Genomic DNA, 17,944 nt, shown 5'->3' on the forward strand with positions numbered 1-17,944 from the left:
ACCGTCAGGCAGCGATAGTCGTCATACACTCCATATATGCTCAAACTAGCACAGCTTCACGCGTAGCCGTCAAACACTCACTAATTCGCGAGTTTGACTCAAGCATAAAACAACTAAAAACATACGAGCTCGAGCCGAGCCGAACTTGCGGTGGGGATTGAGTAGTAGCAATAGTGGTAGTTGCAGTGGGGATTGAGTAGCAACAATGGTGACAGGGGAATTACATGGCTTTTTTATTTTTATAATTTTTAAATTAAATAAGAATAGAGGTTTTTTTTTAATTAAAGAAAAAATAAAGGAATTTTTCTTTTTGTTTTTATTTATTTTATTGTTATTAATAGGGGTGTTAAATAAAATTTTGACATAAAAAAATTTAAAAAACAAAATAATATAATGAGTAATAGTCCCTAAACTATTGGTGACTAGGATTAGTCCCTAAACTTTTGCCTAGAAAACACCTAAAGTGGTGAAGGAGGGACCAAAAGTGCACAAAAAAGTTGACAGGGAATAAAAGTGCACAAATACGAAAGTTTAGGGACTGTATTTTACCTTTACTCTATTTAACACCCCAAATTAATTTGGAAGCAAATACGTAGTATAAATTCTCTCTCATGGTTATAATTAATTTTATAACAAGCATTATTGATTTTCAAAAACAAAAGACAACTCAACCTAATATAGAATTTTATAACAAGCATTATTGATTGCTTTAGTAAATAACTAGGGATTTTCCATCACACCCTGGGGTGTGAGGGCCTTGGGAGTTTGCTCTAGTCCAATTTTTAAAGTTGGTTTTCTTTTCTTCTAACTCTTCCTGTAATGGAAGAGGATAATCTTTCATCGGAAATTGCTACAAAGTCTAATGATGTTATTATGGAGGAAGTTCATATGGTTCAGGATAGACAACATAACCAGGACACTAATGTTCTTAGCATGGTTGTTCCTAAAAAGGTTATTTCTAGTAAGGTAGCACCTTCTCAGCCTATCTCTTTTAGGGAAGCAGTTGCTTCATCTTCACAGTGGTTTAATGAAGCTCGTAATATTATATAACTGCTTTGGATTGGGAGGAACAATCTAAAGAACTCCCATCTACTGATTTTGCAGTAAAATTTACGCCACAGACTCTATCAAGACTTCGTGAGCCTTGGAAATTAATATTGATGGGACGTTGTTTGGGCTTGAATATAAGACCATCATTTAAGGCTGCTCGAACTCGCATTATGTGGAGAGTTAAGGGTTCTTTGGAAACTGTTGATGTTGGCAATAATGTTTACCTTTTTCGCTTCTCAACAATGGATGGTTATGAGCGCGCCTTGTATGGAGGTCCATGGTTCATTTCAGATCATTACTTAATTTTATCAAAATGGAAACAAAACTTCAGATCTTCTACGACTAACTTTGATGTTATGTCATTTTGGATTCGTTTTCCTGAGTTACCAGTTGAATATTATGATAAGGAAGCCTTATTCCAAATTGCTCAAAAGTAGGTATTTCAATACGTGTTGATTATGCAACTGATAAGCTTGCTCGAGCTCGTTATGAAAGGGTTTGTATTGAAATCAAAATGTCCAATCCTTTGGTGACAAAGGTATGGGTTGGAGGTGGATGGCAGCACATACAATATGAGAATATCCACTCTCTATGCTTTAGTTGTGGGAAAATTGGGCACCTTTCTAAGGATTGTAAGCAAGTGTCCATTTCTGAAGTAACTGCTACTTTGCACGTTATGGGCCCACAAAGAAATTTGGATTCCAATGTTAAACCCATAACTTAACCTATGTCACAACATTCTCACCCTGATGTTCCTAACCATATTCCACCTGCCTCTGTTCCTATTGCTCAAGTGGGGGCCCATGAAGGGAATATTGCTGAAAATGTTGATGGGTATGGCCCATGGACTTTAGTTACTAGATCCAAGAAAGGCAAGGCTAAAGTACAATCCAGTACAAAAACTAGCGCCAATTTTGTAAATGGGAAGAATAAAACCCACAGCTCAAAAATTCAAACTCATAAGCAAATAAACCCCAGTATTAAAGCTGCTCAGCGCTCTAGGCATTTATGGAAAGCTTTGTATGATAACATTTTGAGAAATGAACAGACTCAAGCCTTTATTGTTGCTGATTCAATGTCACCTACTTCTGACCAATGCAATAAAGACACTGCTCATGCCTCTTCATCTAAGTTAAACTCTGTTTGTACTCCATCACAGAAAAAGTTAACTCCTTCTAAACGCTTGGTTAAAGTGTCAGATGCAAATCTATTGAAAGATACTGCTTTTCCTATTTTACAGCCCGTCCTTTCTTCTGTTTTTTCCACAAAAGAAAACTCTACTCTTGCATTGAATGCTTTAACTCTTGTTTGTACATTTTCATCTACTTCATCTCTTACTGTTCCTCCATCTTTTTCTTTGTCTTCTCTTAATTTATATAAAAATGGAAAAAGAAAAAAATCCTGGTACCATCTTCTCTGACAGTGACACAACCATTACCATCATCAAAACCCCTCCCCGTATGGAAACCAGTTCCAACGAGGAAGCACCCAATCCCATATCTCCCTCCAAACATAACCCCACCTCCATCTCACCTCTACTCCTCATCACCTCTGAGGAATCTGAATTTTCCAACACCTCAAACCTCTCCTCCTCCATCGTTGACTTATCAATTCCAAGGGTCATCCCTGGTTTGAAATTGGACTTACAGGGATGCTCTCCCTGTGCAGACTCAACCATCGACTCTCTCAATTTCCCCAGAAATTCCCAGCCCAATTTGCACTCCAGTGAGAATTCCAACCACAGTTTCTCTACTAACAACATCATGCATAGCAGCGATGGATGCTTTGAGGCGCAGGGAGGAGGAAATGCCCCCTCATGCGAGAATGAGTCTGCCTCTACACTGGCCAGCTCACGAGAGGTTACTCCACTTCAGGCGCATGCACGAAAAGTTACCAGTTACTCCCTTGCAGTGTGTAATAGAAGGCCAAAACATGGCTCATCAAGGTCACCATATCGTGATTTATCTAACTCAAGGGGAGGTGCTAGGAATGCAAGCACAGGTGTTAAGCTTGGAGGATCCTCGACAGAATTAGCTCTAAGGAATTACATATCTCCGATAAAGATAGAGGACATTCATGGACTGGGCCATTGGAACCACTGGAAGGATTGGGAGTAATTCTTTCTTCCCCCAAATCATCAACCAAGTGATATTCCTAGATTATCTCCTCAAAAGCCTCTGCCAAATTTGAAAATGAAGCTCATTGTTTGGAATGCTAGGGGAGTAAATAATGATGATTTTCTATCTCATGCATGGGGTCTTGTTTGTACTCATAAGCCTGATGTTTTGATCTTGTTAGAAACAAAGTTTGATGCTGGTAGAGCTGTTGATCTTAGGAAACAACTTAATTTTTCTGAGAATAAAGTTATTCCTGCTAGGGGGCTAAGAGGAGGGATCTGTGTTTTTTGGAAATCTACTCTGGATTCACTTTACTACACAGAAGATGAACATAAATTCCACTCCCTTTTTAAGTTCCATAATCATCAGCCTGAAGTGTTAATTACAGTGCATGCACCTAGTATTCCTAGGCAAAGACATTCATTTTGGAATGATTTGAAGTCTAATCTCCCTCCTTCATCCACTCCTTGGTTAGTTGTTGAAGATATTAATGAAGTTACCTCCCAGGGTGAAAAGCGGGGAGGAAGAGCTTTTAGGTCTTCTTATTGTAGGGACTTCAACAATTTCACCGATGCTGCTGGTCTAATGGACTTAGGAACTGTTGGAAACCCTTACACCTGGGAAAATGCTAGATATGGAAGAAGAGTTATAAGGGAACGTCTTGATCGTGCAATCACAAATGCAGCTTTTGTAGAAGTTTTTCCTCAGGTAAAGGTTACTACTCTTGTTAGAAAATATTCTGATCATAATCCAATTTTGATTAGTCTATGTGATGATCCTGTGAGAGGTCCATTCCCCTTTAGATGTAAAGAGGTTTGGTTGCAACATGATAGATTTAAATATTTCTTTGTGTCCCATTGGAAAGCCACTGATCAATGTCAACCCTTGTTGATTGGTAGGAATAAGTTTCTTTCTTCCATTCCTTACTGGAACACAAATGTTTTTGGGAATTTGAATATGCAAAAAAAGATCTTATTAGCTAGACTCAATGGCATTCAACTTTCTTTAGCAAACAGATATTCTAGATTTCTTGTTAATTTAGAATATGATCTTATCCATGAGTTAAATCTTATCTATAAAAAAGAAAGGGTTATTTGGGCTAAAAAGGCTGGCATAAATTGGAGTAAATTTGGTGATTTTAACACCAAATACTTCCACACTCTTGCCAAAGCTAGGAAAAGTAGAGGGAAAATTTAAGCCTTGAATGATGCTTCTGGTACTTTAATTTCTGATCAGTTGATTTTAAAAGATTTATCCAGGAATCACTTCATTCAATTATTTACAAGCTCAAACCCTTCTTCTTCCCTTTCTATGTCTTGCGCTCAAATCATTACCCTTGAGTTATCTGACCAAGAGTGTAAACACCCATTTGTGTCTCCCCAAAACCAAACCCAGTGATGAGTACCTTTCACGTCGAATCATAATCAAATGAAACGAACGTGTGGAAAAGTCTAGTGTTGCGGAAAGTTTTTATTTTCTTTTCTCTTCTCTCTGTTTTTGAAAACTTTATTTTAAGAAAACAGCCAATCCAGTTTGGTTGTTCCATGATATGGGTCCAATAATGGTGTAGTTGGATGGGGCTTGCAAAGACCTTTCCTATGATATATTATAAGCCCAATTCCGATGAATATTGAGGAAGTTATGGCCAATTTACTAAACTGGGCCCGATTTGAGTTTTATGTGCGGCTCAATGATCTAGGGGAGAGCCTAATATGATTTATCATTCCTAATGCAATTAGGAATGGTTTTAGTCTTCTAGAATCTTCTAGAAAGTTCTCTTCATTCCTAATTCAATTAGCATTAATAAGTTGACTTTGTTGACTTTTCAGAGTTTTAATCAAAATCAAATAGCATTTTCGAAGAAATTATATTATTTTATCCTCCAGTACGGTAAATTTATCAGATTTTCGAAAATGCATCGAAATCAAGCTTGGCGTCCAACCCCACGCCTTGGCGCCTGGAACCAGGCTTGGCGCTAGGCGCCCTAGCGCCTGGCGCCAGCTAGCCAGGGTTGGCACCAGCTCTGTTTCCTGAGCGTCAGACTCTGTTTTGTTAAATTATCTTTTTTGGCTGATTTTCTCTATAAATATCGTATCAAAAACTCCGTTTTCATTCACCAATTCTCCTCTTTCACAAGTTTTAATTAGCATTCTTTAATTCATTCATCGCTTTCATTCATCTTTTCCAAAACTTGGTTTTTCTCATACAAAATTCCGCATTCACAAGATCAAGAAACACCTAGCCATATTCGAAGTTGCCTTCGCCCTAGACGTGAAAGGTTTTTAATTTCTGAGGGTTTGGTCCCAAATCTCTATTTCAATTATTTAATTTAATTGTTTGTTTATTATTTTCCTTGAAGTTACTAACGTGTGTATTTTGTTATTAGAAAGAGGTACGAGGCATCAAAGTAAGTGCTTTAATTGATTTAATTGATATTATGATGTAGAAATCATGTTTATATTGTTATTATGATATTCCTAGTATCATGTCTAGGTTATTTTTAATATTAAATATGATTGCTATGATGTCGTTTATTCTTTTCCGAATATTTATTCATGTTAGTATCATGTTAGGGTTAAAGATTTGATTTTTATTGCTTAGTGACATGCTAGGGTTTGTTATTAATCTTGTTAGTATCATGCCTAGGATCTTGCTATGTTTATTATGCTTTAATATTAACATGAACATGATAATTATTATTATTGGTATTATTATGATTATGAATATTATTATTATTATTTTGATAACGATTATAATTATTGTTATGGTTATTTATTATGTTGCTTGATATGTTATTGCTATTGCTTGATCACCTTTATGCATGTTAAAGGGAATTGGTACTTGTAATCGCGCTTAATAAGATAATTAATAATCTTGTTAGGGTTAATGTGATTATAATTCAAGTGATCGCCAATAATAGTTTATTTGTGCATTAATATTCAACCAACATAGATAAACAGGTTTAGGGTTAATCCTATTGATTGCATGTTAGTCAGAAAGCGCACATGAATACGAGCATAATAAAGTAGAGGCATATTATTAGGGCAGGTTCAATCTCTTTTAGGTTGGATTTGTACCTTCATCCCCGAACCCTTATTTGGTTCATGACCTTATGGAGTTGACGATCTCTTGGATCGTTAAGGGGTGTAACCTTCACCTCGTGAACGGTTTACAAGTTCCTTTAAAAACTTGTTGGCGACTCTTATGCTCTATCTTCTTCCCTTTTGGACGCCACCGTACTTTAGTGTATGATCACAGTGGAGTTCAAGCTAGTGGGATTTTAAAGGCTTGAAATTATTCCCTACAGTTTTTGGCGACTCCACTGGGGAGGATTTCTATTTTAATTCCTGAATTTGTTTCGGCAATGATTTAGAATGAGTGGATGAGACTCGAAAAGTTCTAAGTATTTCATGTGCGTAATTTTGATTAACATTATTGTCATATGCATAAAAAGGATCTCATTGGAAAGACCATCCGTAATGAGTCAAAAACATAGGATTTTACAAGTAGGAAATTTGAGAAATATCTTTCACAACTAAGACTGAAATAACACCGCGCGAAACTGGAATATTTTATCGAGCACAGAAAGCTGTTGAGGCATGTGGGAATTAGCGTCAGGGGCCAGAGCTTGGCGCCAGACTTTTGGTCGTAGCGCCAGGCGCTACAGTTAAAATCTGGCGCCAGTCTCTGTTTGTTGGCGCCAATTTCCCCCAATACCGAGCTAAAAATATGCGTTCTAATTTCGACCGGTTTTTCGTATTGTTTGCTCGATCCTACTTCCTGATTGAATTTTTTCTTACTTTTCTGAAACCCATATGTGTTCTACATATGGACATAACCCTCTGGAAATTCATGCTCCATCTACCCGATTTAACGCTCCGTGAAACAAAGGGTACATCTGAGATGTTGAATTCACCAAACCATGGAAGCGAGTTTTTTCTAAAACTCGCGGTGTCCCATCCACTCGCGCCAACCCTTCACGGTTAGGCTTCAGCGCAGTGCATCCGGACAATTAACCATGGACCCTCTTTGACTAAACTATATCCCGAACTTTAGAGAACTAGAGCCATGGTTAGTTTCCGAACGCATTGCATCATATTATGCCTACTTGACTAATTGTGCATTATTTGTTGTGCATATATATTCTATGTTTCTCTTAACCGTTTGTTGATTTGTGTTGAGAATTAATAAATTAATGACTTAAAGAACTTTGACTAATTAATTAATTAATTGATTATTTAATTTGAGTCAATAAAGTCTAATATTTTCAATCGGAATTGACCTAGTACGACTTTAGGCTAACCCCAGTTGACTAATAATACCGAAAACAGTCCCAAACCGAAGCTCCACTATTAGCACCAAGGTCTGAGCTGTAGCGCCACACTATGGTGTGTAGCGCCTGACGACAGCTAAGTTATCTGGCGCCAACCTCCATAGTGTGATGCCAGTCGTATTGGTTGGCCGACACTTCGGATTATTTGTCGAGTCATCACCTAAAGTCTAATTAATCAGTTTTCTGTTTAATTCGGTTAATTTTGCTGTCAATAATGTTTAATTGAATCAATGATCGATTTTAGGCACTAAGTCCCATGGTCTTACACAAGAGTCCAAGCATGTCACTTACACTCAATGCACACACCATGATTAAGAGAGTCTTGTGTGCGCGTTTTTTCCGTCATTTTTTTAGTGGGGTAAGTCGGATATTAATCCTGCAATATAAATAATAATACTTAGTTCCCTAAAATATGTACGTTATTTTTGCCAAAAATATGCACCCTTTTTTTAAAAAATATACCTTAAAGTCAAGTTGATTCGAGTCAAGTAATTAAAACGCAAAATGGTTTAATTTACAGCGCGTGGTCAAGAAAAAAAGGACGATTAATCAAAGATAACCTCTCGTACAAGTCCAACTTTTCGATAAACCTATAGCTCGCAAGAGGAAAGCAAGGGTTATAATGGCAACTCAAGAAGAAGTCAATGATCTTAAGAACCAACTGGCCACTGTGACCGAGATACTGAAGCTTCTCGCACTTAGGATCGATGATCGCGTGAAACAACAACAAATGGACCTCATGCAAGAGAGCCTAAGAAAGTTGTCTAACGACTACAAGTTTCAAGAACTCACATCACAAGGGGTCTCGATGGATAAAGATCTTCTTCCGCAGAAGTTCAACGCCAACAACATCCCAAAATTCAGAGCAATTGACAATCCATACTTCCATTTAAGAGCATTTGAAACAATAATGAGTATCAAGGGTATTGATAAGAAAGTCTTCCCTTATCTTTTCTCACTATCTCTCGAGACCGTTTGCCAACAATGGTTCTTTTCTCTCGAGAAAGAAAAGACCTCTACTTGGGAGTCTATAGCAAATGCTTTCGTTGATAGGTACAAATGCAACATTCAAGTCGAGACTGACCATAGAGAACTTGAAATCCTCAAACAGAAAGAGAATGAAGGCTTCACCTCTTTCTTTAACAAGTGGAGAGAAACCTCAGCTAAAATGATTGAGGTACCAAGTGAAAAAGAGTCTGTGAGACTGTTTATCAAGAATCTCCAAGAAAAATATTCCAAACATCTTAAATATCAAAATAACCTCCATACTTTTAAGGTTGTTTATGATATTGGGATCAATATTGAAGATGACTTAGCTAAGTCAAAAGCTGCCAACAGTATCTCCAACAGTGGTTGGAAAGGAAAGAAGAACGACAATCCTTCTTCTTCCAAAACCGCCCACTCAAATAACGTTAGTACCTTTAATCTAGGAGAAGTCCTCGCCATGAACAACTAAGGACAGAGGAAACCATTTAGGAGGATTTTCACTCCTATTGGCATGAGTTATAACATCGCATTTGATCGATTAAATGCAAAAGGTCTTATAACTCCCATTGGACCATTTGGGGATCCACCAGTTGAGAAGAGGTTGGTTAACTGGAACCCCAACGCACACTGCAAGTATCACCAAGGTAGGGGCCATTCTACTGAAAGCTGTTAGAAGCTTAAGGAAGCTATCCAAGACCTAATTGACAATAACAAACTGCCGTTGCCCCCTGCCAGTAAGAAGCCAAGCATTGACAATGCACGTCTAGCTCATACTTTGGCTATCTCCGATGAAGAAAACGAGGTTGACCCCTCGTCTCTCATTAAACCTGTCGAAGAAATCAATGTCATAGAAAAAGAAGAGGAGATCTTTTTCGATGTCAGAGATAACCTTCCAGAACCGGCAAATAAGGAAGGCATACAATTGCTCACACTATCTATGAAGGAGGCATCACAACTACTACGTGAAGCTCGCAAAGTTATGAACGAACTCCACAGGAAATATGATGAGCTCCCATGTCCAAAGGAAGAATCCAAAAGAGATTTCACACCAGTGAGAACGACTTATGAGGCAAAATATTTTCCCTTACAAGTCACCGAAAAACCCAAGAAGAGCAATAGAATCTACACTCCAATTGGGATCCCATATGCACAAATGTTCGAAATTATCTCCGAGAGTGGCGAGATCAAACCTCTCGAACCGAGACCATTTGAGTCATTAAAAAGGACAGATAGATATTACTGTCAGTACCATCAATCAAGGGGGCACACCATAGAAAACTGTTTCAAATTCAAGGATTTAGTACAGAAAATGATTGATGAAAAGAAATTAGACTAAGTTCAACAAGAAGAGGATATAACCATCAATGGAGTGTGGGACAGTGATGAAAAAGATGTCTACCTAAAGGACATAGTAGGACCTTCACCTTCTGTATCATACACCACAGACGACATTTGGGATGAAGAAGATTCATTAATAGACGTCCTCACAAGATCCGGGAGGATGCAACCTCCCGTTTCAACACAACCTATGCCTACCGTACAACAAGTTCCCATACCTATCATCGAAGACAACAACATTGTTAAACAGTTTAAGAAGACAAAAGTTGAGATGAATGTGTGGAAGCTCCTGGCAACATCTCGAGAACATAGGTTGGCTGTAATGAATGCCTTGGATAAAATCGGGATAGATTCTGACACTACTCCTGAGGGACTAGCTAACTTCCTCACACGTGACCTTCCTAGTCCGATCAATCTAATCACCTTCTCTGACAAAGATTTACCCCCAGAAGGTGACAAACATTACAAGGCATTAAACCTCACGGTAGTCTGCAAAAGGATGAATGTTCCCATGACTCTTGTAGACAATGGATCAGCCATTAATGTCTGTCCACTTAGAACTGCGAGGATGCTCGGCATAAGAGAAGAAGATTTAACTCCGTCCACACAAGGAATAAGAGCCTACGATAATACTCGCCGTCAAGCTCTTGGCAAAATAACCCTAAATGTGACGGCAGAAGCAATAGAACATGCTACTAATTTTCAAGTAGTAGACATCAAAGCCTCATTCAATTTATTGTTGAGACGCCCTTGGCTTCATGATCTAAAGGCCGTCCCTTCATCTCTCCACCAACAAGTGAAAGCCATAGTTGAGGGAATTCCAATTACTATTGATGCTTCGCCCATGAGAATCAAATCCATAGAGAATCCAATCATCAATGTGGAGCACGACGAGGATGATGAAGACCTATGGGGCTTTAACAAAGAAGTCTCCTTAATCCAGGAGGATGAAAGGACATCTCTTTGCCATGACCCCCATTCCAACATGATTGTCAACACCATGCTGAAGAAACAAGGGCACTTCCCTGGGGTGACCCTAGGAAAGAAGAAGGGGATAGCAAAATCGTTGGAGTCACCTGGCATCCTTAAGCTAGATACTTTCGGAATTGGTTTTGAACCGACTTGGAAAGATCTCAAGCGAGCCCAGGACAAGTTGAAAGCACATAGGGACGCTCGCATTCAAAAGAAAGCAATTCCAATGGATCAGTACCCTCTTACGCTTAAAGGTCAGTTCATAAAAGCAGGAGAGGACTATCCATGCCATGAATTTCCCGAGCCATTTTTCGTAAACGGCATACAACAACCAGGATTCGAGATTTTCTTGGATTGCTACTTCACTGATGAAATCCCAACTCCCGTCCATAAGGAGAAAGCACCCCCATGCTTTGACTTTAATGTCATGGGATTACTGTTTGGGCGAGAAAAGAATGAGCCAACTTATGAAGAAGATAACTCCTCGCTCATTCAAACAGTCCTACAGAGCGAAAACTTCAACCCCTCGAAGCTAATTACTCCAGCCGAAGGATCACTACAAGGGTGGCGCAAGACTATCAAAGTGACTACTCCAAGTGGAAGGAAGATATCAATCACGACAGGGCAAGGGCCGATGTTCGAAGATTCGTCTTAGTCAGAGTCCGAGTCAAAGTCTTTCCCCTTAGAGTCTTCTAAGTCTTTAGCAATAACACCTCCCCTTCCTATTTCTTCTCCTAGGATAGTTAGTGATCCAGTCCCTGAGGACATATCACTCTTTGATGTAATGATCTCAGAGTATAATAATATTTATCATTCTCCTTACTTCTTTTGTTCTTCCCTAACCCAAGATGACGAGCATTGCTTAGCTAACGATGAAAAAGACAAAGAAATTATTAAAGCAATGGAAACACTCGAAAAGAAAACATTAGTAATCGAAGAAACTGAAATAGTTGACATCTCGAATGATTCAACTCATAAAAGAGAAGTTAAAATCGGACTAACATTGAATAAACAAGAAAGAACCGATTTCATTAACTTACTTAAAGAATTTATCGATGTATTTGCTTGGTCATATGAAGATATGCCAGGCATTAACAGAGAAATAACTCAACACACTATACCACTAATCCCAGGAATGAAACCTGTAAAACAAAAGTTGCATCGAATGAAACCCGACATAACACTTAAAATAAAAGAAGAAGTTCAAAAACAAATAACTGCAGGTTTCATCAAGGTATCCAAATACCCCGAATGGGTCGCCAACGTCGTCCCAGTTCCAAAGAAAGACGGAAGGGTAAGGATGTGTGTCGACTATCGAGATCTAAATAAGGCAAGTCCAAAGGACGACTTCCCTTTGCCACACATCGATATTCTGGTAGACAACACGGCAAATCACGCAATTCTCTTATTCATGGATGGATACGCAAGGTACAATCAGATTCTCATGGCAGAAGAAGACATGGAGAAAACGACCTTTATCACACCATGGGGCACTTACTGCTACACGGTAATGCCAATTGGGTTGAATAACGCGGGTGCTACTTACCAACGTGCAGCAACTGCCTTACTCCATGACATGATGCATAAAGAAGTCAAAGTATATGTCGACGACATGATCGTGAAATCAAAGGACCGTCCAGGCCATCAAGTAGCCTTAAGGAAATTTTTCGAAAGGCTAAGAAAATATAATATGACGTTGAATCCATCAAAATGTGTTTTTGGAGTCACCTCGGGCAAGCTCTTGGGATACGTCATAAGCTCTAGAGGAATAGAGGTAGATCCAACCAATATTAAAGCAATCATGTCGATGCCACCGCCCAAGACTGAGAAACAGATTCGAGGATTTATTGGCCGGTTGCAATACATAAGTAGGTTCATATCAAAACTGACAACGTTATGTGAACCAATCTTCAAGAAGCTCAAGAAGAATGTACCAGTAATGTGGGATGACGAGTGTCAAAAAGCCTTTGACAAGATCAAAGCCTATCTCGCAAATCCTCCCGTATTAGCGCCAGCACTTCCCGGAATACCTCTTAGGTTATACTTGATGGTTACCAAAGAGACAATGGGAGCCATGTTAGCACAAGAGGTAGAAAGCAAAGAGAACGCAATCTATTACCTAAGTAAAAAGATGCTCGAATAAGAAACACGCTATACACCGCTCGAGAAATTGTGCCTTGCCTTGGTATGGGCCACAACTAAGTTGAGACATTACATGTTGGTGCATACCGTTTTCGTAGTCTCCCGATTGGATCCACTCAAGTATCTGTTCGAGAAATCAACACTCAATGGACGTATTTCAAGATGGATAGTCAATCTAGCCCAGTTTGATGTACGGTTTATGCCACAAAAAGCTATTAAAGGATCCGTGGTGTCAGACTTTTTGGCAGACTTTCCAATAGAAGACTCGACACCAATACAGGACAATGAATTTCCAGATGAAGATTTGATGGTCACTGAAGATGATACTTGGACCTTGTATTTCGACTGAGCCTCAAACCAAAAGGGTTGTGGCGTCGGGGTTCTACTAGTATCACCTAAAGAAGAGCACGTTCCAATCTCAATAAAGCTTGATTTCGACGTTACCAACAACGCTGGTGAATATGAAGCATGCGTGGTAGGCCTTGAAACAACCTTGGCATTGGGAGTAAAGAAGTTAAGGATATTTGGAGACTCTTCTTTAATCATCAATCAGATATCTAAAAGGTGGAAAGTAAGGAGCGAAAGCCTAGCCCCTTACCAAACCTATCTGGAAACTCTTACCGATCAGTTAGAGAAGGTAGAATACACATATCTACCTAGAAAAGAAAACCAATTTGCTGATGCCTTGGCAAGATTATCCTTAATGGTTAAGATTCCCACGAATATCGAACAAATGCCTCTAACTATCGAAAAAAGGCACAAATCAGCATATATCCAGGCTATAGAAGACGACGACTTAGTCCAAGACGAAGAAGAAGAACAAGAAGAAGAACCATGGTACACAGACATACTCAACTATGTCACCAATGGAGAATATCCTCCTCATGCTGACAAAAGAGCAAAGCGAGCATTAAGACTTTTGGCTTCTCAATATGTACTCATAGACAACGAGCTACATAAAAGGGTACCTAAAGGTCGAGCTCTCCTATGTGTAGGAAAGGTGGATGCACAAAGAATAATGAGAATAGTTCACGAAGGAATCTGTGGCACTCATGTAAATGGAAAAATATTAGTCCAGAAAATAATGCGAGAAGGATATTATTAGACTACAATGAATAGGGATTTCCATCAATACGTAAAAAGATGCCCTAAGTGTCAAATTTATGCCAATTTACAACATGTCCCTCCATCTTTTCTCTACACCTACACATCGCCATGGCCATTCTCTACATGGGGAATTGACATAATTGGCAAAATCAGTCCCCCAGGGACAGGAGGCCACGAATTTATTCTAGTAGCAATGGATTACTTTACAAAGTGGGTCGAAGCGCAATCATACGCTAAACTCACTGCAAAACATGTAGCACTCTTTATCGAGAGAAATATTATTTGTCGATATGGAGTCCCACATGAAATGATAAGTGACAATGGAACTCACTTTCAAGCCGAATGTGAAGAATTGCTACAAAAATATGGCATCCAACATCATCATTCGTCCCCTTATAGACCTCAAGCAAACGGAGCAGTCGAGGCAGCTAACAAAAATCTAAAGACTATCATCGAAAAAATGACAGAAAATTATACGAATTTTCCTGACAAGCTTCACTTCGCATTGTGGGGTTATCGCACGTCAATCCGTACATCAACGGGAAATACGCCATTTTCCTTGGTATATGGAATGGAAGTCGTACAACCTGTCGAACTAGAAATACCATCTCTACGCATTGCGCTAGAGAGTAAACTCGATGAAGTTGAATGGACTAGGAAAAGATATGAAGAATTGATTCTACTCGACGAAAAACGACTAGAAGCTCTACATCACACTCGGTGTTATCAAATTCGTATGGCTAGGCATTTTAGTAAGAAGGTCAAGACAAGAAATATTAAAGTAGGGGATTTGGTATTAAAAGCACTAAGGAAAAATGTTTTAGACCCAAGGGGAAAATTTAGACCTAACTGCTCTGGCCCCTACATTGTCACAACAATCCTGTCAGGTGGTGCAGCAAAACTAACTAATAAGGATGGCAATGAATTCTCAAACATGACCAATCTTGACCAACTTAAAAAATACTACCCATAATTACTTGAGTAGGATACTCAAGAGAGCTACGTTCGACCTGATTCCTTAGGAAACGATACGTAGGCAACCCTTTACGGGTGTGGCCACTTTATTTTTCGACATCTCCGCATTCCAGAATCAATTAAAAAGTCAACAGAAAATCGGCAAATTATTGGTGTCGCAGAACATAGCCTGGCGCCAGCCAGAGGTCATCAGTGCCAGCCGATGGAATTGGCTTCTGGCGCCAGACCTCAATAGCTGACGCCAAACCCCAATTAGTGGCGCCAATTGGGAAATAAAATCTGGGCAAATTTCGGTGTTTTTCGGAAAATTTTTGACTTCCGTACTCGAAGACCTTCTGGAAAATTAATTTTTTTTTTTTTCAAATCTTTAATAAAATAAATTTAAAGTAACAATTTAATTGAAAGCTGAAATTTCATTAATAAAATAAAATTACATTATTGACGGACTTTAAATAAGGCTGAAATAAATTAACTTTAAATAAAAACAACAATCTAAGTCTAATAAATCTAAAGCTAAGCAATGCTTTTAATCTTTCTTTTCCTTTTTAGCTCTTTTCCAATTCTTTTCTGCTTCCTCCTCTTCATCCATTACTTTAGCTAGTAGTCATCCTTTAGAGGACCTACATTCAATTTTGGAGTAGATTGTCTCCCCTTCAGCTAGCACTCCATGCTTCTTTTCCACCCAAGCCTTTTTGTCTGTGGTGTTAGCTTTCCTTCTTCCTTTGTCTCTAGTAGTATTTTTCTTCCTAGGCATTGTAGGTGTTTTGAATTCAATTCTTGCACCTAAGCGTTCTTTGGCAGGCATCACCCTGTCACCTAGACGATTCTTCACATCGGTTCTTCCCTGATCAATCGAAGATTTCTTCAGCAACCACTTATTTACATCATTAGGTAAAGAAGGGGGAACCTTTTGGGTAATCACTTCCCATAAAGGTCTAGCGCTCCAGTAAGCGTCGAATCTATCTACTTCTTGAGATACAGGGTACTCATAGGGAGGACGAAGATCCCCGGAAGGAATATTTTGAAGTAAGCCGTATTGTCTCTTTACCCTGCAGGGATAATAATATGTTACCCGAGACAAGCTTGGAAGACGGCAGAAAGGATGCTTGTTAACACCAACCATCCTTTCTATTTTCCACCATGGGATGACCCACTTGATAGCAAAATCACGTGATTTAAATACTTTTCTCCACCCATGGCGCCCAATTTTAGGGATGCGCTTCTTTCTTCTCACGAAGCAATTGGGAGTATATTTTTCGATGTCATCCAGAGGGCTAATTAATCCTAGCCTCTCCATTAGCCACATCTGTAAAAAATTGCAATGCAAATAAAATTATTATTACAATACAAAAAAATATTTTTTGATTTCTGTAATTAAAAATGTTATTTTTCTACCTGTAATAAAATTGGAGAACCGCGAAAAGGCGCTTTTGGGTCCCTTTTCAATTCATCGAGACTAATCATGGTCTCTCCAACTATTAATGGCATTGGATTCCTCCCTGATTCAATTTGTTCTAGTACAGTGGTGATAATTGATTGACCCTCATTATTTTTACCACTACTAAGAAAAAATTGGTTGAGCATGCAAAATAAAAACACCCTTCTTCTATATATATGAAAGGATTCAGAAAGAGGTTTATCAAAATAATAGCGTGCGAATTCTTTCAAATTAACTATATTACCATCTACTATTTTGGATAAATCTCTTTCCTTTAAATTAAAGAAGCGCTCAAAATCCTTATAGTAGTATGCATCTACTCTAGAAATTACTACCAGGTCTATTGCAGGAAGCCTAAGATAGCACCAAATTCCTCTGGCAAAGGGCTAATCTCATCATACCCTATTCTGAAACAATGCGTATCAATATTCCAAAATTCTAAAGCGGTATGTATGAAGTCTAAGTCTAGATCTACCCCTTTGATGCCATAAATTCCCCCAAAGTAAAATAAATCTAATTCCTTTTTATCTATAGCATTAAGAGATCGACACCATTCATGAGTGTATTGGGAGAAGGTTTTAGTGGCTAAAGACATGATTATTATTTTTTCTAAAGAAGAGAATAATTTTATTCGCTGGAATTATGAGAAGAATCGGCTGAGCAAGGGGTTATTTATGCACAAATTGCGAAGAGTTTTAATCAGAATGAAACACGGAGTCAGCATCAATTGGCGTCAAAACCCCGAGATTGGCGCCAACCGCCAGAGCTTGGCGCCACACGCTAAGTGTAGCGCCTAGCGCCATGCGCCATAGTGTGGCGCCAGCTGGCGCCAAGTCACCAAGACAGCCGCGCGTGCTCAGTTTGCGTTTTTAATATTAAACTCGAGTTGGTTAATGACTTTATGGCTCTGTTTAATATTCCTAAACATCTTCTCTATCTTTTTTCTTAATTAATTAAATATAGCTATTATTTTTAATTTATATTATTCTTTTTTTTGGACTTTATTTTAAATTCCAAAACCCGACATTATTTTCGTTTCTTTTCCTTTTTTATTTTTTCTTTTTGGGGGAGAGAGTCGGATAATATCCTCCATCAATAATAAAAATGACGGAATTTTTGCGAACATACACATAAATCAAATAAATTTACGATAACATAAAAATACAAAATGTGTCTAAATAATGAGTCAAAGGCAAAGTTCTATAAAAAGTCAAAATAAAGTATATATACAGGAACAAACTACGGCGCCGGAGGACGTAGGCCCATCATGCCATAAAACTGCGCCGTACGAGGAGTCACCTCTCCACTAGCTCCAGCCTCAGCACCAGCTCCAGCCTCCGTGGGAGGAGGAAGACTCAAGATAGGACCACTCCAGCCAGGATCAACCCGAGGCTGAGGCTGCCGCGATGACGAGCCAACCTCGTACATCCCACCACCTCTGAAAGCCAAGGTATCCTCTCCTACCGGTGCAGCAGGAGCACCCTC

General features: G+C 38.9%; 1 protein-coding gene across 1 annotated transcript; it reads left to right on the forward strand.

The window, feature by feature from the left end:
- The first annotated feature begins 3,242 nt into the window (after window positions 1-3,242).
- LOC110689588 lies at window positions 3,243-4,364 on the forward strand. Its single transcript, XM_021866353.1, has one exon. It carries the CDS (start codon window positions 3,243-3,245, stop codon window positions 4,362-4,364), a length of 1,122 nt encoding a protein of 373 aa, XP_021722045.1.
- Window positions 4,365-17,944: the final 13,580 nt, after the last annotated feature.

The sequence above is a fragment of the Chenopodium quinoa genome, unplaced genomic scaffold (genome assembly GCF_001683475.1).
Source record: "Chenopodium quinoa cultivar QQ74 unplaced genomic scaffold, ASM168347v1, whole genome shotgun sequence".
NCBI classification, from domain to species: domain Eukaryota; kingdom Viridiplantae; phylum Streptophyta; class Magnoliopsida; order Caryophyllales; family Amaranthaceae; genus Chenopodium; species Chenopodium quinoa.